Genomic DNA, 25,151 nt, shown 5'->3' on the forward strand with positions numbered 1-25,151 from the left:
CTGTACCAGTACTTCCAGGTTCGCCACAACCCGAAGCGTCTGTAACCCAAGGTATGACTGTATATAAAACATAATACAGTGATACCTCGGGTTGCATACGCTTCAGGTTACAGACACTTCAGGTTACAGACTCCGCTAACCCAGAAATAGTACCTCGGGTTAAGAACTTTGCTATAGTGGTGCTTTAGGTTAAGAACAGACCTCCAGAACGAATTAAGTTCTTAACCCGAGGTACCACTGTAAAACATTTTTTTTTAAAAAACTTCCTTATGCAAGATTGTCTTCAGATGGCTGGGGGTCAGATAACTCCGTACCCTCCAATATTTCTCCAATGAAAATAGGAACATCCTAAGGAAAAGTGGGACATTTCGGGATCAAATCAGAAACCAGACGGCTCTCTAAATCAGGGACTTCCCTGGAAAACAGGGACATTTGGAGGGTCTGCAGATACTCTTGGGCCCATGGGGAGTCATCCTGAGGTATATATGATATATAGGTATAAATCACACATGGTGGGAGAGGGGGTTGTGGAAGACAGTTTGTTTTTGAGGGGGCAACTGTGTGTGTGTAAACTGAAACGAAGTCTTGACGTTTCAAGGCAGTTCTTAAGTGTTGGTGTAGCGGGAGAAGAAGAACACCTTCAGCTTCCCGCGGCTTCTAGGACATTCTGAGGTGAGGCAGCGTCGGGAAGCTTCTCAAGCCTCCAACCGTCGCGGAGGGGGAAGGGCGCAATTCTGCCCCTCCTCGTTAGTTCGATGAAGGATGGGAGGGGCAAGGCAAAGAAAATGCGAGAAGCCCCGCCCTTGCTTCTCGGTTGTTCTCCGTAACGAGGGCGACGGCGTCACCGCGCCAAGCTGCAGCGTTTCCCTCCTCTAAACCAGCGGCCCCTCGCGGGGACTTCTGCGCTCGCGCTCGCGCACGCGCAGTCTCCCGCCAGGCGGGGGTAAGGGAAGAAGAGCCCCTCGCATATCAACTCGGCGAGTTTCCATGTGGGAGGGTAAAGAGAGGCGCGGCTAGCGCATGCGCGCCTTGCCGCACCTCCCTCCCTCCCAAGCTTGGTTCATCCCCTTTCCCCCCTCGCGCGGGAGGCGAAACCCCGCCTGCTCCCCGCCCCGCGCGTTCTCTGTCAGTGAAGGTTCCCGATGGTTCTGGAAAGAGGCGGCGGCGAGGCTATATAAGGCGAGCGTGAGGCGGGGGCGCCGCGCAGTGCAGCTCGAGAGGAGGTAGCGAGGGAGCGAGCTCTCTGAGAGGAAGCGTTCTCAAGCAGCCTGGTCATCCAACCGCCGCCAAGGTGAGGAGGCCGCTAGGTAGGGGGACGGCAGTTGGCGGTGTCTGTTGCCCCTCACGGACACCCGTCGCGATAGCCACAGAAGTGGCATCGGAGAAGTGACGGGGCGGAATTGCCGGTGCTTTGAGGTGCCGCGCGGTGATGGGGAAGGGGAGAAGGACGGAGGAAAGAAGTGGCGCGGCTGGCAACGTGAAGGACGGAGTTGGAGGCGGTTGAAGAGATTTGGGGGGGGGGGGTTGGTTTAGAAGGTACAAGCGGGGAAAGATGCCTCTTCCCCCCACATAAACACCTCAGCGAAGCAAATGGGCCGCGTGTCTCTTATTCCCGCTCTCGCCGCTCATTCTACGTGTGCGTAGAAAACTGCACAATAAATAAAGAGTTGGCGTTTTTCTGCGGGGAAGAATAAATAGGCAGAGTTGCTCGGGGCTAACGGACATAGTAACGGAGCCGATGAGCGGAAGGCGGTTACGTCGAAGGAGCGGGCGGTTGTTCTCGGTGAGAACGGGCTCGATTGTCCAGTACCTGGGGGTGGGGGGTGGGGAGGGAAGATGGAAGCGGCGCTCGTGGGGGCGGCGGTGGTGATGGGGAGGCGGATGCGAGTTGGGGTGCGGGAGGGGGGGAATGTCTTCTGCCGTGGCGGCGCGTGCACGTTAAGTCTCTGGCAGCTTCGCGGCACGGTCGAGAGGATTGGCTTGTCAAAGCGCTGGTGAAGGGAGGGGTTTGAAAGGGCAAAAAAAGAGAGAGGGTGGGCGGGAAGGCTCTAGCAGTTTCTAGAAGGATTTAGTGTGTTCCGCGTCGAGGCCGGCAGGGGGCGCAGGGACTGGCGTCTTGGGAGAGCCAGTGCAGTGTCCCTCTTTCATTCGGTTCCTTTGGTCGTTTCGCTAGGCAGAGGGGGGCCGTTTTGCAGGTGCTGTTGAGTTCCCCCCCTCGAGTTTCAGGTTTAAATGGTTCATGTTACAGTAGCAAAAAGCCACAGCAAGACCATATTTAAGCCTCCTTTCTTACCTGTTCGTTCAGAAGTTGTTAAGCTTGCGGAATTCGGTGGGGTTTAATGCCGAGTAGATGCAGCCAGCGCGCACACAGCAAACATTGGCCTTTTTTTAATTACCGGTAGTTGCCAGGATTTCTTAAAACGGGTGCATATTATGTATGGCAGAGTGAACTTTTTTCACAATAAAATTGATTTATCATTGCTCCATGCAATGTGTATTGAGAGTCTGGGCTGGTGATTGATTACATAGGGTGCTGCTGCTTGAATTACTCCCAGGAGAGCAGACTGTTGGGAAATACTGCATTATTAAACATGAGTTCTCTTATCTATCTTGTAACCAACTTTATAACAGGAAAAATTTGCATGGCAAGCTGCTTTCAGAAATTCTTGATCTGTGAAACATTACTTTGGGAACTGTTGATGAGCTAGTAAATTGTCTAGTATGTACAGTATTTGAGATTGAGTTAAAACTGACTCCCCACTAAAGTAAACTTTAAACATAATTTCCCTACTTAGATAACAGATACTTAGGACCCTAGTTAGGATGCTTAAAACATGCAATTGTTAATTCAGTGGCTACATTCAGTGAACTGTGCTTTTAAAAAAAATTCTTTACTATTTGTAGATGCCAGAGGAAGTACACACACAAGATCAGCCAATGGAGGAGGATGTGGAGACCTTTGCCTTCCAGGCAGAGATTGCTCAGTTGATGTCCCTGATCATCAACACTTTCTATTCCAATAAGGAAATCTTCCTCAGGGAGCTTATCTCCAATTCATCTGATGTAAGTAAATCTTCCAAGGGGTAGAAAAGAAATAATTGGTTTATGTTAAGGTTTTCTAAACACTGAAAATGTTACCTTGTGTTCTACAGGCTCTGGATAAAATCAGATATGAGAGTTTGACTGACCCAAGCAAACTGGATTCTGGAAAGGACCTGAAGATCAACCTTATTCCTAACAAGCATGATCGTACCCTGACCATTGTGGATACTGGCATTGGAATGACCAAAGCTGATCTGGTGAATAATCTGGGAACCATCGCCAAGTCTGGCACCAAAGCCTTCATGGAGGCTTTGCAAGCTGGTGCAGATATCTCCATGATTGGTCAATTTGGTGTTGGTTTCTACTCCGCATATCTGGTTGCTGAGAAAGTAACCGTGATCACCAAGCACAATGATGATGAACAGTATGCTTGGGAGTCTTCAGCTGGTGGATCATTTACTGTCCGGCTGGACAATGGTAAGAAATGTTAGTAAATTGCCATGATTCTAAGGAAAACTAGAGCTCTGGTACAAAACTAGATCAGTAATTGTCCTGAGCCAACATATGCACGTTAAAACATTACATTTCCTAAAGCTGGCTGTTTGGAATTGTTACTTAGCAGTCAAATACTCAAAATAGCTTTTGTGGCAGTGGCAGTTAACTTCTGTAACTCTGTGTTGCAGGTGAGCCTTTAGGCCGTGGTACAAAGGTTATTCTACATTTGAAGGAAGATCAAACAGAATACATTGAAGAGAGACGAATTAAAGAAATAGTCAAGAAGCATTCCCAGTTTATTGGATATCCAATAACACTTTTTGTAAGTGACTTTGTCTCCAGAACCATTGTATTGTGTACCGGATACAAAAATCATAGTTGTTAATTCTCCTTGAAATAAGAACTACCAAGCAGTTCACATATGTGTGTCAAAAATAGCAAGGGAAGCAAAATTTTCAGTGCATGCTCAAGCATTGGTAAAGCTTTAATAATGAAAGGTTGCAGCAAATTATTTTGGATTAACTAGTCACTCTAATAGGTTGGAATAGGAGGGCAACTGAAGTTCAAAGCTGCGGAAGAAAGTGGTATTGTGGAGGTTTATGTGCTTCCTTATCAACCAGTGGTCTTTTCACTTGTGTAGTTCAGTCATGCAAATTCACCGGCCTTGTTTCAACTTTGTTTTTTGTGGGCAGGTGGAGAAAGAGCGTGATAAAGAGGTGAGTGATGATGAAGCTGAGGAAAAAGAGGAAGAGAAGGAAGAAAAGGAAGAAAAAGCTGAAGATAAACCTGAGATTGAAGATGTTGGCTCTGATGAGGAAGAGGAAAAGAAAGAGGGTGACAAGAAGAAAAAGAAGAAGATCAAGGAGAAGTACATTGACCAGGAAGAGCTGAACAAGACTAAGCCAATTTGGACCAGGAACCCAGATGACATTACTAATGAAGAATACGGAGAATTCTACAAGAGCCTGACCAATGACTGGGAAGATCATCTAGCAGTCAAAGTAAGATTGTTACTTATGGAAAGCTAAAGTTGTAGTATAGATTGATTGTAGAAAAGGCCCTCAATGAGGTTTACAAAATTGATGAAACAGTAACATTACTAAAAAAAATTGCAATCAAAATTTAAAACATACAGAAAGTTAAAACCACTGACAAGTTAAAACTCACAAAACATTCTAAAAATGTAGATAGGCTTGCCTAAATAAGAATGTCTTCAGCAGGCACCAAAAAAGAATACAGTGAATACATCTGCCTACTATCAATGGGCAAGGAGTTACAAAGTGACAGTGCTGCCACATTGTGCCAATGAGTTCTTACAGAAACGCTGCGGGTATTACATGGCACATGTAAAAGTGCCCATTCTGCCAATGGAAGTGGGCACATAGGGAGTGAAGGAATCCTTGGGCTCTCCAGATGTTTCACTACAACTTCCTCTTTTTGCAGCACTTCTCTGTGGAAGGGCAGCTGGAATTCAGAGCACTCTTGTTTGTTCCAAGGCGTGCACCTTTTGACTTGTTTGAAAACAGAAAGAAAAAGAATAACATCAAGCTGTATGTGCGCAGAGTCTTCATCATGGATAACTGTGAAGAATTAATCCCTGAATATCTGAGTAAGTGAATAGCTCTGCATCTTCTAAGTAGTAGTCTGGTAGATATAGGATGGAAGTTGCTGCTACCTGTGGTGCGTGCAGAGTGGCCTGGAAGATGTATAACATAAGTGTAAATGCAGCACCTCACATATCTTGAGAGTGAATTAATGCATGTTATGTGTGGAGTGCTTCTGTTTTAAATTCCATTTTTTAATAAGTTCTAATGCCAAGTGAGTGATGTGTGTGCAGCATGGTGACGCTGCCATGATGTACTACTTTTTTTTTCTAAATCAGGCTTTCCCAAATCTAAGAATTCACTTGCCACTCAAAGAGCTTACAAAGTGTCAGTGGCCCCAACCTAAATTTTATGCAAATATGAAGTAAAATCAAGAAGTATATAATCAACATTTATTAATGATCAAATACCATAACTAGGAACAATTAAGTAAAACGAAGGAAAATAATGATACCATGAATTGATCCGTGTAACTATTTAAAGCAATTGGCAGTAAAGCAGCATTTTCCAATAATAGTTGTGGATTTGTCTTACTAAATAGAGGCTTCTCATTTGCAAAGGAGGTGAACATGCCCATGGCAATTATTTCTGATCTTTATTCATTTGCCATCATAAACTACTTCTACAACCCCTAGGCTCTTTTTGACTCCAGGTCTTGCCTGGACTCCCCCCCCCCCCCTTTGCACTGTGCCCTATCTACCCTAAGGAATGACCGTTTCAGGAAACCTTGTTATAAACTGAAAGCAACATACAATTACTTAGGCATATAAATAACCCATGTCTAGGAATAGCTAGATTATCACTCTGCATGATAGACTAATGAATATGTTCTTCACAGATTTCATGCGAGGTGTTGTTGATTCGGAAGACCTGCCTCTAAATATCTCCCGTGAAATGCTGCAACAGAGCAAGATTCTGAAAGTGATCCGGAAGAACTTGGTCAAGAAATGCTTAGAACTCTTTACTGAGTTGGCAGAAGATAAAGAAAACTACAAGAAGTTCTACGAGCAGTTTTCCAAAAACATTAAGGTTGGTTGGGTCAGAGAATGCACTTTCCTGTGCGTCTTGAGATTTGGGTAATGCCTAACATAAAAATTGCAACTTTCTTCTAGCTTGGCATACATGAGGATTCACAGAATCGCAAGAAACTATCAGAGTTGTTGAGATACTATACTTCTGCATCTGGGGATGAGATGGTATCATTAAAAGATTACTGCACCCGGATGAAGGAAAATCAGAAACATATATACTACATTACAGGCAAGTTTCACTTTTATAACTAGAAGCTAAAATGACTACAACTTTCAGTAGTGAAATGAAGTCTAGTTACCTTGATTAACTGAGGATTATTGGGAAACTGTGTGTGTTGTCTAGATGTTGCATTTTAGATTGACTTGACTATTGACCAAGGGTGGCTTTATAGAATTTGAATTTGTTGCACAGGTTTGCCATATTTCATCTTCTATGTTTTAGACTATTGTTACTTTGGGCATTGATGCTGCATATGTTTGTGGCTTGGTAGCAAATTTCATTTGAGGGAAACTGTTTGGTCTTAGACTTAACCAATTTGGGGATGGAGGAGTGCTTAGTTAAAGTAATTGAATCTGTTTCTCTCTTTGTAGGTGAAACCAAAGATCAAGTAGCAAACTCTGCTTTTGTGGAGCGCCTTCGTAAACATGGTTTGGAAGTAATTTACATGATTGAGCCCATTGATGAATACTGTGTACAGCAGCTAAAAGAATTTGAGGGCAAGACTTTGGTTTCAGTAACAAAAGAGGGACTAGAACTTCCTGAAGATGAAGAGGAGAAAAAGAAACAGGAGGAGAAGAAAGCAAAGTTTGAAAGCCTCTGCAAGATCATGAAAGATATACTTGAAAAGAAAGTAGAGAAGGTAAGCATGAAATAATATGTAAACTCTGGTAAAAGCAGTTGTCAGATTGTTTCCTGCAAGTTCATAAGTTATCTGGTTCTGTTAGGCTGGTTCTGTTAGGCTATTAGTTCATCTTGCCAGGCAACAGTTTGCAGAAGTTCTTCCAGCTCTGACTCTATAGAGTTTAACTAATCCCAGCCAATGTGATACCTTTCTAATCCTTGTCTAAATCTTTTAAAATTCTTAGTGCTACCTAATGGATTGCTGTTTGATAACTAAAGCTTAATTATGCTGGTGCACTTGGTGTACTAGCTTGGTGTTGAGATGATTCCATATTGCAGTATGTTGAAGTAGCCTGCATGTATCCCCATTAAAAGTTTGGTACAACTATAATCCCCATTAGTTTGGTACAAACTAAATACCCAATAAGATAACATTCACATGCAAAAATGTTAGTACTGTAACACATTTAGCTGTATGGATTTTCTCTCTATCTCCCTAGGTTGTAGTCTCCAACCGATTGGTGACTTCCCCATGCTGTATTGTGACCAGCACATATGGCTGGACAGCAAACATGGAGAGGATAATGAAAGCACAAGCACTCAGGGATAACTCCACAATGGGCTACATGGCTGCCAAGAAGCATCTGGAGATCAATCCTGACCATTCTATTATTGAGACACTGAGGCAGAAGGCAGAAGCTGATAAGAATGACAAATCAGTGAAGGATCTGGTCATCCTGCTGTATGAGACTGCTCTCCTGTCATCTGGCTTCAGTCTAGAAGACCCCCAGACACATGCCAACCGTATCTATAGAATGATAAAACTTGGTTTGGGTAAGCTAAACCTCATTAACTAAATGTTGCATAGTTGGGAAAGCTTTATTGTTGTGGAAATATACATAGTTTAAAACTCAATTTTTGCTAAAGGTACTAGAGTTAAAGTTAGTGATAAAACACTATAATTCAATTACAGGTATAGATGAAGATGATACTGCTACGGAAGAAACCACCCCTGCAGTTGCTGAAGAAATGCCACCACTTGAAGGAGATGATGACACATCACGCATGGAAGAAGTGGATTAAATGGTTGACTTCTTGAAAGAGAAATTTGGATATATTTCTTTTGCCCTTGGCTTTGAATAAGTTATATTTTGTATATTATGAATGTGACCTGCCAAAATGTCTTGACACTTGTCTGCATTCCCTCTTTATATTTATTTTTTGAAGATGTTACACCTTTATTTTTGTTAAATTTCTTTTTAAAGTTTATGTGAGATGCCATTGAGGGAGTGTCTTCTCATGACAAATAACACTGTACAATCCTATATACAGGCGAATAAATTCTATTGGTTAAGTGGATGGCAGGGTTTTGAGGTTGGCTGTGGACAGAAAAGGGGGGGATACGTTGGGAGCTTAGATTTGTTCTGCAATGTTGCTGTTAAGCCTCTGAAGTTCTGATAACTCAACCATCTGTAACATACAATGCCTAGTAACTAGGTATTGCAACTTTAAAAAGTGGAATATTTAAACATCCTATTCAAAGTTCTGGGATATTGATGTTTAGTCTTTTTATATACTGTAAAAAGGATTCTAAATTCCACACTTAAAATAGATTAGAATCTACTGTAAATCTATTGTGACTAATGCAGTTTTGCATGTACAGTTACTCTGGAAGTATCTAGAAATAAAAGTGTTCAGAATGTATCTTGGTTGAATTACTTGGTTTTCAATGGGATTCCTTTACTGGGGTCTATAGGCAGCTACTGCCAAAGTTTGATCAGCATACATGCTGCAAAATTTAGTTACAGTCTTAATTAGGAGAGAAACTTTTATCCAACTCTTCAGCCAAAAAAGGCTCCTAGAATGGTCTTATAAAACAAAGTGCAAGCTTACAAACCTCAAAAAAAGATGATAGTCGTGAACCTGGCTTTTAAAACTACATGGAGGCCCCGTGTCAGTGCTATGTTAAGAGGAGGCTCTGGGATGGTAATGACCACTTGCTAATTCCTGTTTACATAGGTTCTTCAGATTCACTGAATAAGATTGATAAAGCTTGGTAACAGTCATACTAAGAGTTCCAGTACTTAAATTGTCCTCACCTTGTTGGTGAGAACCAGGATCTAAGAGCGCACCTGATGGTTCCTTTGTCATTCATCTCTACACCTCTGGTGTCATATGTTATCAGTTGAGTGACTGGTGGGGTGTAGCTGGGAGTACTGTTTAATACGAACTGAACTGCTTCAACAGATGTATCGATTTATGAAGTATTGATTCACCAAGTGACAGGTGACTTGCTTTGAAGGTTAAAACCAGTACTTTTAAGTTGGGATTGAAAATACACCAGCAACCAGTGTTGCTGGTATAGTGTTCAGGAGTCTTGCCACCTTGTCTCCATCAAGACCCTGGTGGCTATATTCTGAAGCAGCTGAATTTCCAGGCTGTCTTCAAGTGCAGTCCCATGGAGATGACATTAGTCATCAATCTTGTATGTGCCTAGAACATGGATTACTGTGGCTAGGTCTGACCTCTCTAAATAGGACTGCAGTTGGTAAAACAATCATGGCTAACCCCACCACCTGAGCCTTTTCTCTGTGTGAGCTCTCAAGAAAATTCCCAAACTGCATAGCTGGTCTTTCAGGTGATATGGTGTGTCACCCTTTCGAAGGCCAGTTGTAAACCACTTTCTGTAGCATACGGTATCCCAACCCACAGCACCTGCATACTGCTAAAGATTTTTCCTTGGAAATTCCCCCTTACCCATCCCCAAAACAACCCCCAAGTACCAGTTTAGAACTTTACAGTATAGCCTCCCTGGGATCAGAAAATGGAAAAGAGACATAGAACAGCACAGAGATGAGACCACAACCCTACCCTCATGATGACTTCTTCCAGTGGTTTCATGTAGATTGGGCAGAGCAAAAGTCCCCCAGCACCATTCTTCTGAGAACAACTGTCCAGGAGTGAGCAGAACTCCACCATAAAGCAATGCCTTCATGCCAAACCCAAACGAGCAATTCAGAAGGTTACCTTGGTTGGTATCAAATGACACCAAGTGGTCCAGGAAAACTTACGTTCTACATAACAAGACTGAATAACAAATAGGATGATATGATGATGAATACTTAAAGCTCACTTTTCACCAAATGGTGCCAGTTCTGCTCCAGAGGGAGGATCTAAACCTTGAATTACAAGAATCCAGCTAAACATTAGGAAGAACCTTCTGATGGTAAGAGCTGTTCCAACAGCGCAGCAGGTTCCATCTGAAGGTGGTGGATTCTCCATCAGATGTTTTTAAGCAGAGGTTGGATGGCCATCTGTCAGGGATTCTTCAGTTAAGATTCCTGCATTGCAAGGGTTTGGACTTGTGGTCCCTTCCAACTCTTCAGTTCTATGAGTCTAGGGTGGGTTGCAAAAATAAAGCAATTAAAAACAAAACACGCACTTATTACCAGTGCTTCCCCCCCCTTAAAATGTTTAGGGGTACTCCTTTTCCTACTTATATTGATATACTGCCCCTCAATGAGGCCAAACTTAGATTCACAAAATGTTTAGGGGTATGCGTCCCCCCAGAAAAAAAGCACTGCTTATTACAAATCATAAAAGTACAACCGCAAACCATCCAGTAACAAAATCAAAGCAGCAGCAGCAGTAGTAATATTAGAATGGCAACGCACAAGGGCTTGAGCATGGATTCCTAGCAGCCTCCCCAAGCACTGTGCAAGGACCTCAAGCTCAGAAAATGAGGCATCATCTCCCGCGCAGCAGTGAGAGGACGCCAGACAACATGGCGCCATTGAGTCCCAGGCCAGGACCATTAGCCGCTTTGATTCCAACACCTAAGCAGCGTTCTAGACAAAAGAGCCTTAGAACGCTGAGCAAGGGCAATGCAGGAAGCGAATGCTTCTTGCCCCCTCAGGAGACTTGGAATATCTCTTCCATTTCAGCACACCCGGACTGTCTGTCTTGCTTTCACTCTCATTTCTCCTGGGCTCAGCATGCAAAGGATGCATTGGCCGTTCTGCTGGCATAGCAGTGTGTCTCTCCCTTCCAGTCACTGAGTGAGAGAGACACTCAGAGAGACATGCTTCTGCAACTATATCCAATGCACGCTCAGCCCAGGAGAAGAGGGTGAAAACAATACAGGCGGGTGGCTGAGTGGTTTTCTGGGATACGGTTATGTAGATAAGCTTTCCATGCCAATGGTGATGTCATAGTGCCACAGTTCTGTTACCATAGTTGTGAGCGTGGCATGGAACAGATTGCCTCGGTGTGAGAGGTGCCTTCTTCGCAAAAGCAAAATGCTAGCACTTGGTGGCTAACAGAATTAAAAATGACCCAAAGGTAGGTTTCTAGATGTAATTGTTTCCTGGTTTGGAGATGCAGATCCTAATACTGACACTAAAATCAGTAAAGTCAGAACCACAGTACTGTTAGCAGAGGAAGGTTAGCACTGTTCGCCCTGACAGCCTGCAGGTGAATGCCCTTCTCATTACTGCCTGAGTCTTCTGCAAAGTGTGTGGTCAGCCACATAAGCTATATACTTCCCCCCCTAGCTTTTGGAAGCGTTCCTATTTCTCCTAGGAAAGGATAACTACCCTCCAACACTCCTTAGAAAATAGGGACATTCTTTCACTTGGAGATTGGGTTGGTGCACAACAATAGTTGTGTCAAGGTTATGTAATGAGGAATCCTGGGAACAGTACATTGGAACCTCGGGTTACGGTGGGGATCCAGGGATAAGTTCCGGAGGCCCCGCCGCAACCCAAAAACGACACACATTGAAGTGCTGTGTCTGCACACATGCAGCATGATTTAGCGCTTCTGTGTATGCGTGAGTGGCGCACCCAGAAGTAACCCGTTCCAGTACTTCCGGGTTTGCCGTGGACATTCGCTGAAGCAGATGCAAGTGGAGGCGGACGTAGAACGAGATTTGACTGTATTTATTAAGGCTGCTGGGAATTAGAGGTCTGTGAGGTCAGCACCCTTAACAAACTACTGTATTTTTCCAGGTATAATACGTCTCCATATATAAGATGCCCCCTATTTTTAGGGACTCCAATTTAAAAAATTCCCACCATTTACTATCTGTGTACAGTGGTATCTCAGGTTAAGTACTTAATTCGTTCCGGAGGTTCCTTCTTAACCTGAAACTGTTCTTAACCTGAAGCACCACTTTAGCTAATGGGGCCTCCTGCTGCCGCCACGCCACTGGAGCACGATTTCTATTCTCATCCTGAAGCAAAGTTCTTAACCTGAAGCACTATTTCTGGGTTAGCGGAGTCTGTAACCTGAAGCGTATGTAAGCTGAGGTACCACTGTATATGATGACCCACAGTTTTTCACATAATTTTAAACTAAGAAAACCTAGTGTTATACACGGAAAAGTACGGTATATTTGGTTTTGCTCTAAGAAAACATGATTAGCTGAGGGGAGGCAATTTATTTTGGAGCTGTGCATTGTGTCACAATGCGTTGAGGTCATCAGCATTAAAAACAACAACAACACTTTTCATGAGTTTGACTTCCTCCTCAGGAGGCAAAAAGAGCAGAAGTGGGTACCAAGAGATTAAGCCATGAAGTAGTTTGCCAGTTACAAAGATGAATATACTCAATGAAATTGTTTATATTTAGGAACATGGTAAAAGTGGTCCTTTTCAGCAAAGCTCTCTATTAAACCTTTGTTTTAGACTTCTGCTCTGATGGATGTTGCCAAATTTCCAGACAACATGGAGGGACTAAGGCATAGATTCATGGTAAATTCCTTATTTAACTCTATGGGGTTTTCTTCTGTCTATATCAATGTTCCCAAACTTGGGTCTCCAGATGTTTTTGGACCACAACTCCCATTCAGTGGTCAGGGATGATGGGAATCGTAGTCCAAAAACAGCTGGAGATTCAAGTTTGGGAAACACTGGTCTATATGTTCCAGATCACAGAAGACTATGTTGTTTTCTAATATTTATAAAATAAATGCTCCTTCCTTTTCCCCTCCTATCATCCACATCCTACTCAAATATGTTCAGATTAATAGAACTGCCTAGTCTTTAAAAAGTAGTGAAAATAAAGTGGAAAATATTTATTTATAAAATGTTCATCCCAGCCTTTCTCCAAAGAGCGTAGGGCAGCATCCATGGGTGCACTATTTTATCCTCATAACAATTCATTGGAATCCTGGAAGCCGAGGCCTAAGTTTTGGCCAAATGCTTTTGGGTAAGAGAACCCCAGCAAAAATTTAATAGCACCAAAAAGACAGCAAAGCATGGAAATATAGGCTGTAAAACTTCTTAAATGTGCCTTTCTCAGTGAACCCCAATATATCTCACTTCCCTAGCAAGCACACAAATAGATCACGTTTGGTAAGTCATAAAATAGTTTACTTACAAAACTCTCCAAAGGTCAGATTCATGTGTTTTTCCATACAGCAGTCAGAAAAAGTTGCACAGGCAGTGAAGTGTTGCCTGGTTACAAGATGGTAAAAGTTACTAAGCTATTGGTATACAAAAAGGCTAGTTTCAAACTAGCCTTGTCCGAACTAGTCTTGTCCGAAACAAAAGAGCCAGCACTCTTTTCACTTGGCCATTCTATCTAACTAATTTTTTTTTTTTAAATCATCCTATGTATTTTGAATGTCTTCAACTTTGTTTGTTGCCCATTTGTGGCCATTTACAATATTGCCTCTACGTTCTTTTCCCCCAAAAGCAGAAATGCACAGTGGAGTCTGGGACAAGACCAGCGTCTGACACCAAGCTTAAGGTAATGACTGCTACATTTCCGGGCAATTGTGCCTCTTCTCTGTATGCTGCTAATGATGCAAAGAGGAATAGAGGGGTCTTTTTTGGCAGTACAAAAGCGATGTTTTCAAGAGAGGAATATTTCCTTAAATGTAGCACTTGATTTCCAATAATATTCATACTCAGGGGAATGAAGTTTGGAGCTCAGTTTGGCATGGCTCATCTGCCATGCCATAAAATTAGATAATTGTATAACTGATCATTAGGATAGTAATTATAATATTCTAAGGGATGCACTGTTTTTATTAAGAGATTTATTGTCACCAACAGGCTACCCAACTAAACAGTAGGGACCCTGACCATTAGGTCCAGTTGTGACCGACTCTGGGGTTGCAGCACTCATCTTGCTTTATTGGCCGAGGGAGCCGGCGTACAGCTTCCAGGTCATGTGGCCAGCATGACTAAGCCGCTTCTGGCGAACCAGAGCAGCGCACGGAAACGCCGTTTATCTTTTTGCCGGAGCGGTACCTATTTATCTACTTGCATTTTGATGTGCTTTCGAACTGCTAGGTTGGCAGGAGCAGGGACCAAGCAATGGGAGCTCACCCTGTTGCGGGGATTCGAACAGCCAACCTTCTGATTGGCAAGTCCAAGGCTCTGTGGTTTAACCCACAGCGTCACCCACGTCCCACCAATCTACTACATTAAGTAACACCAAATCTTTTAACTGAATGAAAAGGTGTCCTTGATTAATTCAGCAGCAAAAATTTAAATAATTTAAAAATATTATTTTGAATGCTAGAAAAGGTACAATAACCTTTGTAACATTTTATTATAAAAAAAACTAGGTGGCAGGCACCATCTTAGAATATGCATTGACTATTCTCTTACACACAGGAGACTTTTTTTGAAGTTGGTACCAGTGCCTCAAATGGGGGCATCTTCTGAACACAAAGTGTGCTTTCTGTCTTCAGAAGCATTGTATTAATATGCAAATTCGTGCAGATTTATTCATTAATCAACAAAAATGCATACAGTTTAATAACTTGCAGCACAATCCTATACATCTCAACTTGTTGAGTTCAATGGGGCTTGCTTTCAGGTAAGCGGAGCACAGGATTCCATCTCCAGGCTGCAATCCTAACCACTTTTATTAGAGAGCAAACCTGTTTAGGACTGCATGTTAACAGAGTGGCCAGATGCAGGGGGGGGGGGGACAGGACTCCTGCACCTTTAACAGAGGGGATTTCAGCCGGTTTACCTGTCCATACAAGTGACACCTGCTGAAAATCCCTCTTCTGTCACCCTTGTGTTGTCTTTGCACCTTCCCACTTCACATGTTAAATTTCTTCAGTCAGGCAAGTACCGTATTGGCCTGAATGTAAGCCGCACCCGAATATAAGCCACACCTTTCAAATTCAAGGAGGTGGGGGAAGAAAAAAATACATTTAGCCGAATATAAGCCGCTCCCTTAAAATTTCGCAGGCACTCACACCTGTTCTGTTTTACCGTATGTCTATTTCAGCAGCGATATTATAAAAGCCAATTTTTGTAAGGTCGCGAGTTTAAGCCGCACTTTAACTTCTCATGATCAGAATTTTTTTGGGGGGGAGGCTTATATTCAGGCCAGTATGGTACTACAACTAAGTTTTTACAAAAGCTATTTCAAGCGATTCACATTCATTATTGCCACATTTCAGAGAGCTTTAGCTGTGGGAGAATCAGACTTAGGCAGCTGCATTTCTATTCTAAGAAGTTCTTCTATTTACGATGTAATTATTTCCGAAACAGGATATCATCTATATGCCCACAGATGGACTCCTAGAAAAAACAGGCGATCTGGCTCATCAAGTAGGTTTGTACTTTTTTTCTTTTTTTTGCAGCTTTGTTATATAAAACTCTGGAGCAACTATCTTCATTTGTGGATGTCAACACTACCGTGTTCTGACCTTAGGGGCACGTTGACCACAGGTGAAACAGAGGACAGGGCTCCTGTATTTTTGACAGTTGCCTACAAAAGGGAATTTCCACCATGTGTGAGATTCACTGATACTTTCCTTTTGGAATAATGAACAATTTGGAAAGATCACGGCTCACAAATATTGGGCGGCATTCAGCAAAATGTTCTGCAGTCGGAAAAACAACCAACACTTTCCTGGTCTGGAAAGGCTCAGAATTTGATCAAGTTGTGTATCCTAATGGTTTAAGTCAATACTTTGGACAATGTGCTATCCACAATCAGTGCTGGATTTAGGGAGGTGTGTGCAGTTCAGGGTGCCAAACTGAGGGGGCACAGTTCATTTATTTCTTTAAAAAAGAATTACTGTGAAAATCAAGTGTTAAAAACAGTACAGCATTAAATATTAAAAACTTCCCTGAACAGGACTGCCTTCAGATGTCTTTTAAGGATAGAATAGCTGCTTATTTCCTTCATATCTGAAGGGAGGGTGTTCCACAGTGTGGGCGCCACTACCGAGAAGGCCCTCTGCCTAGTTCCTTGTAACCTCACTTCTCGCAATGAGGGAACCGCCAGAAGGCCCTCGGAGCTGGACCTCAATGTCCGGGCAGAATGATGGAGGTGCAGATGCTCCTTCAGGTATACTGGTCCAAGGCCGTTTAGGGCTTTAAAGGTCAGCACCAACACCAACACTTGTTGGTGCTTGGAAACGTACTGGGAGCCACTGTCTTCCATACACAAAGTTTTAACAGTGAGTCCGTAAGTGACTGATGGAGGCCAATTCTGGATCCACACGTCCTTCCACAGTGGGGACGTTGGTTTCCGGGCAGGAGTTGATTACAGTGTGGATTTGCCAAGCGTGCCTTCCTCTTAGCATGTTTCTCCCTTGCATCCTGAGTTCAAGTGTCTTCAAAGCCCACAACACCTTTGGTAAAGGCTGTTCTCCAATTGTAGTGCTCGCAGGCAAATGTTTCCCAGTTGTTGTTTCTCAGCAGGTGGCGCTGTGGTCTAAACCACAGAGCCTAGGACCTGCCGATCAGAAGGTCAGCGGTTCGAATCCCCAGAACGGGGTGAGCTCCCGTTGCTTGGTCCCTGCTCCTGCCAACCTAGCAGTTTGAAAGCACATCAAAGTGCAAGTAGATAAATAGGTACCGCTCCAGTGGGAAGGTAAATGGTGTTGCTGTGCACTGCTCTGGTTCACCAGAAGTGGCTTAGTCATGCTGGCCACATGACCCGGAAGCTGTACGCCGACTCCCTCGGCCAATAAAGCGAGATGAGCACTGCAACCCCAGAGTCGGCCACGACTGGACCTAACAGTCAGGGGTCCCTTTACCTTTATATATCTATCTATCTGAACAGAAAGCCAAACAGAGACAGGGGGATTCCCTTCGCGGCCACCGCAGACAGCAGGAGGGGGCTGACAGGTAGGAAGTAGCTGCCAGGGGGGAGAAGTGGGCACTCTGAGCAATAGCTCACATTCCATGGTCTCCATGTATTTCTATTTACTGCTAATAAAGAACTGAAAATAAGCTCTCTGCATGTTTGGTTTCACGCGGCAGTTAGCCAAGTGAGCTATTTGAAGTCTTCCTCATGAAGGGATGGGGGTGGGGGAGCAGCACCAAATTTTGTCCTTGCGCGCAGGGTGCCATATTACCAAAGTCCACCCTTGTCCACATGCTTTTTGCTCGTATATGCAAGATATAAAGGTAAAGGGACCCCTGACCATTAGGTCCAGTCGCGAACGACTCTGGGGTTGCGGCGCTCATCTCGCTTTATTGGCCAAGGGAGCTGGCGTACAGCTTCCAGGTCATGTGGCCAGCATGACTAAGCCGCTTCTTGGCGAACCAAACGCCGTGTACCTTCCTGCCGGAGCGGTACCTATTTATCTACTTGCACTTTGAGGTGCTTTCGAACTGCTAGGTTGGCAGGAGCAGGGACCAAGCAATGGGAGCTCACCCCGTCACAGGGATTCGAACCGCCAACCTTCTCATCTGCAAGTCCTAGGCTTTGTGGTTTCACGCGGCAGTTAGCCAAGTGAGCTATTTGAAGTCTTCCTCATGAAGGGATGGGGGTGGGGGAGCAGCACCAAATTTTGTCCTTGCGCGCAGGGTGCCATATTACCAAAGTCCACCCACTCACAGCGCCACCCATGCAAGATATACATTAAACAAAAACCAGTAACATTTGCACTAGTGCAACAGGATCCCCCCCCCTCCTCTGCCCCTGCATGCCCTGCACTGTGAAAACCCCATGAGAGATTTAGAGGGACATGTAAACAAGGAGAGGAGGCCAGGAGAAAAAGGTAACTTCCTCTCTTTGCGCAGCCGCAACCATGCAATAAACAAGTGTTTCCCCTCCAGTCCATGGCAGATATACAGTGGAAGAGAAGAAACTGCACCAAGGGAGCATTCAGTGTGATTTGCACGACAGGTTCCATGAAGCTGAGGAAGAGAAGTGCAGCTTTTCGTCACAAGGTGCCCTGGGGGTGCTCTCTTGTTTGAGGGAAGAGGGGGGTACAAGGTCTGGGAAAATGTAGGAATGCACAGTGGCGCAATAGCAAAATATGAAATGGGGGGGGGGGGGCTTACTGTGACCAAAGTTGGTCAGGTGGAACAAGGGCTGTTTCTCCTTTAATAGTTGGGTAGAAGAAGAAGTGGAAAATCCTGCCTTCTATACAGCTATTAAAAGTGAAGGAGCCCTGTGTCCTCTTTGTCACCTGACCACCTGATTGTCCTCTCCCTGCGTCCATGGCTATTGCACGCCCCCACTCCATTAAAAGTCCTTAATTGCAGGCAGCTGTGTTGCTCTATCTATATCTTCCACAAAACACACCCATTATTGCCTGATGGTCATATAATACAGACCTAGCAAAGGGTGATGGTAGTGGCTGCAGAGAATGCAAGTTCACATCTCTGATCAGTTGTGAAATTCACTGTGCGAGGATTCATGTTGCTTGTAATGAATATTTATAGGGATATACATATATGCACATTTTTGTATGGCATAATTTGTATGTCTTGTTGGCTGCCTTGGAGGCGTTTGGTTGAAAGTGAAGTTAGAAGCATATGAATGAATGAATGGGGTGGAGGGCTCAGTTCTTAGCACAGAAACACATCCTGAGCTAATCCCTGGATGTTCCCTGAATTGAATGAAGCTCTGTGACTTTGAAAAGAGACACTCCCCAGTTTCATCTCTCACCAGGGCTGCAGGGTGAATTAGGGCAGGCAAGCAGCTTCCTTAAGAAGTTGTTCAGGTCTCGGTGGTGCAACTGCAAATCTCGTAGAATCATAGAATCATAGAGTTGGAAGAGACCACAAGGGCCATCGAGTCCAACCCCCTGCCAAGCAGGAAACACCATCAGAGCACTCCTGACATATGGTTGTCAAGCCTCTGCTTAAAGACCTCCAAAGAAGGAGACTCCACCACACTCCTTGGCAGCAAATTCCACTGTCGAACAGCTCTTACTGTCAGGAAGTTCTTCCTAATGTTTAGGTGGAATCTTCTTTCTTGTAGTTTGGATCCATTGCTCCGTCTCTGCTTCTCTGGAGCAGCAGAAAACAACCTTTCTCCCTCCTCTATGTGACATCCTTTTATATATTTGAATGTGGCTATCATATCACCCCTTAACCTTCTCTTCTCCAGGCTAAACATGCCCAGCTCCCTTAGCCGTTCCTCATAAGGCATCGTTTCCAGGCCTTTGACCATTTTGGTTGCCCTCCTCTGGACATGTTCCAGTTTGTCAGTGTCCTTCTTGAACTGTGGTGCCCAGAACTGGACACAGTACTCCAGGTGAGGTCTGACCAGAGCAGAATACAGTGGCACTATTACTTCCCTTGATCTAGATGCTATACTCCTATTGATGCAGCCCAGAATTGCATTGGCTTTTTTAGCTGCTGTGTCACACTGTTGGCTTGTGTATGAAGAGCTGAGCTAGCCATTTAAGCTTGGGAGACTTAAACTGCAGGAGATGCACCTTCAACTTCAGGGAGGGAGACTCTGAGAACCCCACTGGCAGAGTAGCCTGTCTTCACATTCATCTTAACGAGAATGTATTTTTAAAATGCATTAGAAAAAAGTCTTTCCCCCTTACAGGTAGCGCAGCTGGTAGAGCGTGAGAACTCATAATCTCATGGTTGTGGGTTCGAGCCACACATGGAACAAAAGATTCCTGCATTGCTGGGGGCTGGACTGGATGACCCTTGCGGTCCCTTCCAACTCTACGATTCCGTGAAAACGCCTTTCCCCAAAAGAACATAAATGCAGCCCTACCACTCCGTCTAAAGACCTGCCTAGTCCAGCATCCCAAGCAGCACGTAAGGGAAGTAGCCATCGCCTGCTGCAGTCTCCAGTAACTAGTATTCAGACACATTGTTGGCGGTCTGATCCTGGAGGTAGGGTGCTCCTATGGACGGAGCCTTATCTAATCCCCTTAAAAGTGGGAAAGAGTTGCAACTTGCTGATTGCAGCGCAGGCTTTGCATGCAAGCGGTCCTGGGCTGAGTCCTGGCCACCTGCAGCTTGGTGCTTTATACAGAAAAAGAGGTTTCTGCCCCAAGGACCTTATAATAGAATATATCATTGATTAGAGTCCTTAGCAACAGTTAAGCAGGTGAGAAACTGTCCAGCATTATGTCAGAGGGGCGTACCTTCTTCATGCAAAGCCTATGCTTTAGCACTGAGCTGTTCCATCCATCACTAGCTGCACATTGTAAAACATATGGAAACTTGCATACCCGAATGCTTTAGATATCCTCTATGGATGCGGGTGGCGCTGTGGTTTAAACCACAGAGCCTAGGACCTGCCGATCAGAAGGTCGGCGGTTCGAATCCCCGTGACGGGGTGAGGTCCCGTTGCTCGGTTCCTGCTCCTGTCAACCTAGCAGTTCGAAAGCACGTCAAAGTGCAAGTAGATAAATAGGTACCGTTCTGGTGGGATGGTAAACAGCGTTTCTGTGCGCTGCTCTGGTTCACCAGAAGTGAGATGAGCGCTGCAACCCCTGAGTCAATCACAACTGGACCCTAATGGTCAGGGGTCCCTTTACCTTTACCTATGCAGACACATAATGTATGTACACATTCTCTCTCTCTCTCTCTCTCTCTCTCTCTCTCTCTCTCTCTGTATCTCTCATTCCACTTGGGTAAATGAGCATGTCTTGTATTTGTATGATGGTACAGTGTTTTGTCATTGTGCTAGCCTCCAGATTCCGGTGGCAGATTCTGGGAAGAGCTCTCAATTCACCCTGACTTCAATGCGAACCTTCCTAGCGACAGAAGGCCCCAAGCAGCGCACGCTCCTATCATGCACTTGATTGGATCAGGAGCGGAAGCATCAGAACCCTTCCCAATGCCTGCAAGGTGGATTCCTCCATCAACAAGAAGGCACGATGACATTGATATGGAACCCAGCAGCGATGCCCAAAGAGCAAACGGAAGTCTCTCTACAGGGACGGCGACCAACCTGCCCCGAATAATTCCAAGGGGCTCTGAGCTTCCGAAAGACTCAGAGGCGGAAGTTGAGGGGCTGGTGCCCGACCTGGCCTTGCTCATGGATGTGGAGCCTTCAGAAGATGTGGGACTCTTGCCAACTTCACCTGTGGCTCCTTTGCCGCAACCTCTGGATGGCGACATTGTTATGCTTGACGAAACAGTTGTCAGGAAGTCCAAGGACATCCCGATTCTAGAGCGGGTTGGGGAAACACTACGGCAAAAGAAACTGCGCACCAGCCAGACTTGAGGTAGCAGAATGGGCTCTTGTTCGCTGCGATGGGTAACAAATAGGAACCGTGATAGAACTGCGGGCAGGGCGGTGGAAGAAGGAAATTTTCTGTCTGGGCACTACCTCTTCTCTGTTGTCCTCCTTGCATACCTTCTCTCACTGGAGGCTGGTGCATCAGGGCGAGTGCCACTGTCCTATCTACCTCTGTCTGCCCTCAGCCCACTGGACTGGCCTGCATTCTTGCAACCAAGTCCAGAAGGGTGGCCCTAGGTGTTGGCGTCTTCCTCCTTAGTAACATGTTGCCCATGTAGACTTAAGCAGGTAGCAGGATGGGCACAAAACTAGAGTTTGTTGGCAATGGCTGCCATTGGGTCTGCTTATCGTTGACTCTGGCTCCTACTACTGTTGGCTTCCTCCTGCCCTACCAGTCTGAACGGGGTCCAGCCACCATCGCCTTGCAGAGAGACCTAGGAGAAGACATGGGAGCTCCTTGTGGTGGAACCCAGAGGGTTTCTCCTTCTGCCAGTCCATTCTGCCCAGGAACTCTCTGGCTTGGGTGGCAAGCAAAAAAATGGAAAGAGACAGACAGATGGAGTACTGCAGGGCGGAAAAGGGGAAGTGTTTTTGATTAGGTCTAAATGCTTTCCAAGGGGACGCAGGTGGCGCTGTGGGTTAAAGCCTCAGCACCTAGGACTTGCCGATCGAAAGGTCGGCGGTTCGAATCCCCGCGGTGGGGTGCGCTCCCGCTGCTCGGTCCCAGCGCCTGCCAACCTAGCAGTTCGAAAGCACCTCCGGGTGCAAGTAGATAAATAGGGACCGCTCACCAGCGGGAAGGTAAACGGCGTTTCCGTGTGCGGCTCTGGCTCGCCAGAGCAGCGATGTCACGCTGGCCACGTGACCCGGAAGTGTCTTCGGACAGCGCTGGCCCCTGGCCTCTTGAGTGAGATGGGCGCACAACCCCAGAGTCTGTCAAGACTGGCCCGTACGGGCAGGGGTACCTTTACCTTTTTAAATGCTTTCCAACTGAAGTCTTCCCCAAGGGCATAAGCGCACGAAGAATCTGACATATAACATCTACCACTGATTAGTTTCGTTGGGTGACCAAGGTTCTGGTACTGAGAGGTAGAAAATGCTCTCCTTCACACTACGTTTAACATGTTCCTCTGTCCTCCATTTTCTAAGCCTCTAGCTGATTTAGATTATCCTCATACGCAGTGCTTCCCCCCCCCCCAAAAAATAATAATGTTTAGGGGTACTGCCATTTTGACTCAAGAAAATCACCATTTTATAGTTCAAATCAGGGGAAATAAATACAGTAAATGGACAAAAGTACAAAGAATCACAAAATGTTTAGGGGTATGCTTCCCCCTGCATCCCCCCAGAAGAAAAACGCTGCTCATACGGAAGGTGCTCTATTTTATTTATCTATTTACTTTCACACGCATGCAAAACTCACCCTCTTCCCATCATGGAACCCAAGGCAAGATGTACCAGGTTCCCAGTGTGGTCATCCATCCACACAGTGACCCAAACATGCTTGGCTTCAACAAAATGGCAGGCCTTCAGACCATACCCTGGGACACTCCCTGGCAACTTAGACATGGTGATTTATGCAAAAGGTCCTAGGTTCCGTCCTCAGCATATCAATGTAGGGCTGGGGGAAAGGATCGCACCTGAAATCCTAGAGAGCTGATGCCGATAGGTGTAGCCCAGGGGTCAGCAAACTTTTTCAGCAGGGGTCCAATCCACTGTCCCTCAGACCTTGTGGGGGGCCGGACTATATTTTGGAAAAAAATATGAATGAATTCCTATGCCCCACAAATAACCCAGAGATGCATTTGAAATAAAAGCACATGAATGTAAAAACATGCTGATTCCCGGACCATCCTTGGGCCGGATTGAGAAGGCAATTGGGCCGGATCTGGCCCCTGGGCCTTAGTTTGCCTACCCATGGTGTAGACCTATTGAGCCAGACAGACCAATAGCCCGACTTGGGTAAAAGCAGCTTCCTGCATTCATTGTTTCTGTTGCCCTGTTCTAGCTCTGTTCACCTGCAATCTTACTATGAGGAAGCACCCAAGTCCCACATAGTTTAATGCTTTAGTTTTGTGGAGATTGCGTGGCTGGGAATGTCTCACTAATGTTTCCTTCCAATTCTGCAGTGATGCTGAAATGAATCACCTGACTACCTTGGGTACTTTTCTGCTCTCTCTCTCTCTCTCTCTGCTGGGTATAAATGGATTTTCACAGTTTCTCAAGTAACCATGTCTTAAAATGGCACCAGTGAAATAAAACATACATTGGGAAAGAAGAAAGCTGTCACTCAAGGGTTGTTGTTTGCTTGTTTGTCCCCTCTTAAACTAAAGACTCGTCCACAATTTCTTTTGTTCCGTGAGTTCTAGTCAAGGGTCTGAGAGACCTTTGTTCCCCCCCCAGAACAGCCACCGTTCACTACTGAATCGGAACAAATGCCGATCGGGTTTTGTGTGAATTGACATTTGTTCCAATTCAGCAGTAAACAGTGGGTTTTCCTGGTGAAAATGCAGGACAAAAGAAAAGCTTCTCTAGACCCTGTGACTAAAAAGCACCAATGAAAGCGTGGATGAGTTAACAGATCTATGTCCTCCAATGTTAATGTTACTTTGTCATGATGCAGGGATTCAAATGAGGCATTTTGTCCCCGGGTTGGCATGCAGGCGTCCAGAAGACAATGGGTCAACAGCCCCCACACAGCCTAGGAGAGGGTTACGTGGTCCAAACTGCAGAGGCAGGCAGCACCCCAAGCCTCTTCCTAAAGTTTCTCTCCCTTCCACACCTAGGAAGATCAGCTTATCAACTTTCTCCTTCCCTGATTTCCACAGATTATTCTCAGCGGTTTTTATCTGATTCTCCCTGCCTGTTTTTCTTCCTTCTGCAAGTTCTTTGTTGTCGTTTGAAGCCTTCCTCAGTTCTTTCATTCCCCTCTGTTCTCTGTTCCCCTCCAATGGTGCCATAGGTGTGTTTTGAGCTGACAAAACAATCAAAGCTAAAAAGTGTCCATGTGCAAAATTTGGCAACTGGAATGGTGATGTGGCACCATGGTCAACCTGCCTTCAATGTCTTTCAAGGGCTCTTGCTTATTTGGTGAGGAGGACTTGGAAGCCTTTTTTGCGGCACCAAGGGCAAGAAACAAGTGATTCCTCCTCTCATAAGAGGGATGCTGAAGAGCAACAGGGCTTAGTGAGCTGGGAAGAGTCTATGGCAGAGAGAGGTCTAGAATCAGAGGCAGAAGTTGAAGCAGGAGGGGGTGGGGAAAGGCAAGGTAAGTCAAGAGGCAAAGATAAGTTAGACTGGTGAAGAGCAGTGGGTTGTAAAAAGCTCCCCTCCCTGCTTGTTTCACAGAACCAGAAGAGGCATGAAAAGGGTGGAGGAGAGATTGGTGATGCGCACACACACACAGTCTCCAAATGCTTGGAAGAAACCCTGGAGAGCTGGGGACCTTCAGTCTCAACAACTGCATCACGGGGGCAAGACCTATTGAGGAGGAGTTGCCACGCACATTAGGCCTGACAAATTGTGTTTTTGCTGATAAAGAGTTAACTCCACTTGCACAGTGTGATTTACTGCTGGCTTGCTCCTGACACAAGCCGTCCCACCTACATCACCAAATTGTTTTAAGAAATCCAAAATGGCAGAGAAAAATGCTTAATTTTTTAATATTATTTTTCCAACTCAGAACTGAAATAAAAGCTAAAC

The 25,151-nt window shown here is 45.1% G+C and overlaps 2 protein-coding genes across 9 annotated transcripts; both read left to right on the forward strand.

Moving 5' to 3' along the window:
* Window positions 1–702: 702 nt before the first annotated feature.
* Window positions 703–8,717, forward strand: HSP90AA1 (heat shock protein 90 alpha family class A member 1). The gene is made up of 11 exons (XM_083733941.1): window positions 703–1,291; window positions 2,905–3,063; window positions 3,153–3,519; window positions 3,726–3,859; window positions 4,230–4,538; window positions 4,981–5,146; window positions 5,980–6,170; window positions 6,254–6,401; window positions 6,764–7,032; window positions 7,514–7,847; window positions 7,987–8,717. Exons 2-11 carry the CDS (start codon window positions 2,905–2,907, stop codon window positions 8,094–8,096), a joined length of 2,187 nt encoding a protein of 728 aa, XP_083590067.1. The 5' UTR covers window positions 703–1,291; the 3' UTR covers window positions 8,097–8,717.
* Window positions 8,718–11,244: 2,527 nt separating this feature from the next.
* LOC310844182 (uncharacterized protein) lies at window positions 11,245–23,738 on the forward strand. 8 transcript variants are annotated; one of them, XM_083738008.1, is made up of 7 exons: window positions 11,245–11,354; window positions 12,701–12,766; window positions 13,713–13,766; window positions 15,536–15,599; window positions 18,062–18,175; window positions 20,902–21,435; window positions 23,579–23,738. In XM_083738008.1, exons 2-6 carry the CDS (start codon window positions 12,713–12,715, stop codon window positions 21,432–21,434), a joined length of 819 nt encoding a protein of 272 aa, XP_083594134.1. In that variant the 5' UTR covers window positions 11,245–11,354; window positions 12,701–12,712; the 3' UTR covers window position 21,435; window positions 23,579–23,738. The 8 variants fall into 8 exon arrangements, with proteins under 8 accessions (XP_083594134.1, XP_083594132.1, XP_083594133.1 ...); XM_083738006.1 differs by having other exon boundaries at window positions 15,536–15,595; window positions 20,895–21,435; XM_083738007.1 differs by having other exon boundaries at window positions 13,716–13,766; window positions 15,536–15,595; window positions 20,895–21,435.
* The last annotated feature ends 1,413 nt before the right edge of the window (window positions 23,739–25,151 follow it).

This window comes from Podarcis gaigeae (assembly GCF_964106915.1).
Source record: "Podarcis gaigeae genome assembly, chromosome: 1".
Taxonomy (NCBI): domain Eukaryota; kingdom Metazoa; phylum Chordata; class Lepidosauria; order Squamata; family Lacertidae; genus Podarcis; species Podarcis gaigeae.

Excerpts from the sequence above, each read along its gene's own strand:
- HSP90AA1 (XM_083733941.1), top strand. The coding sequence starts at position 2,905 with ATGCCAGAGGAAGTACACACACAAGATCAGCCAATGGAGGAGGATGTG. Across the intron at positions 7,033-7,513 it reads TTGAAAAGAAAGTAGAGAAG|GTTGTAGTCTCCAACCGATT; the intron begins GTAAGCATGAAA and ends CTATCTCCCTAG. Across the intron at positions 7,848-7,986 it reads AATGATAAAACTTGGTTTGG|GTATAGATGAAGATGATACT; the intron begins GTAAGCTAAACC and ends ATTCAATTACAG.
- LOC310844182 (XM_083738006.1), top strand. The coding sequence starts at position 12,713 with ATGGATGTTGCCAAATTTCCAGACAACATGGAGGGACTAAGGCATAGA. Across the intron at positions 12,767-13,712 it reads GACTAAGGCATAGATTCATG|CAGAAATGCACAGTGGAGTC; the intron begins GTAAATTCCTTA and ends TTCCCCCAAAAG. Across the intron at positions 18,176-20,894 it reads GTGCAGCTTTTCGTCACAAG|CCTCCAGATTCCGGTGGCAG; the intron begins GTGCCCTGGGGG and ends TCATTGTGCTAG.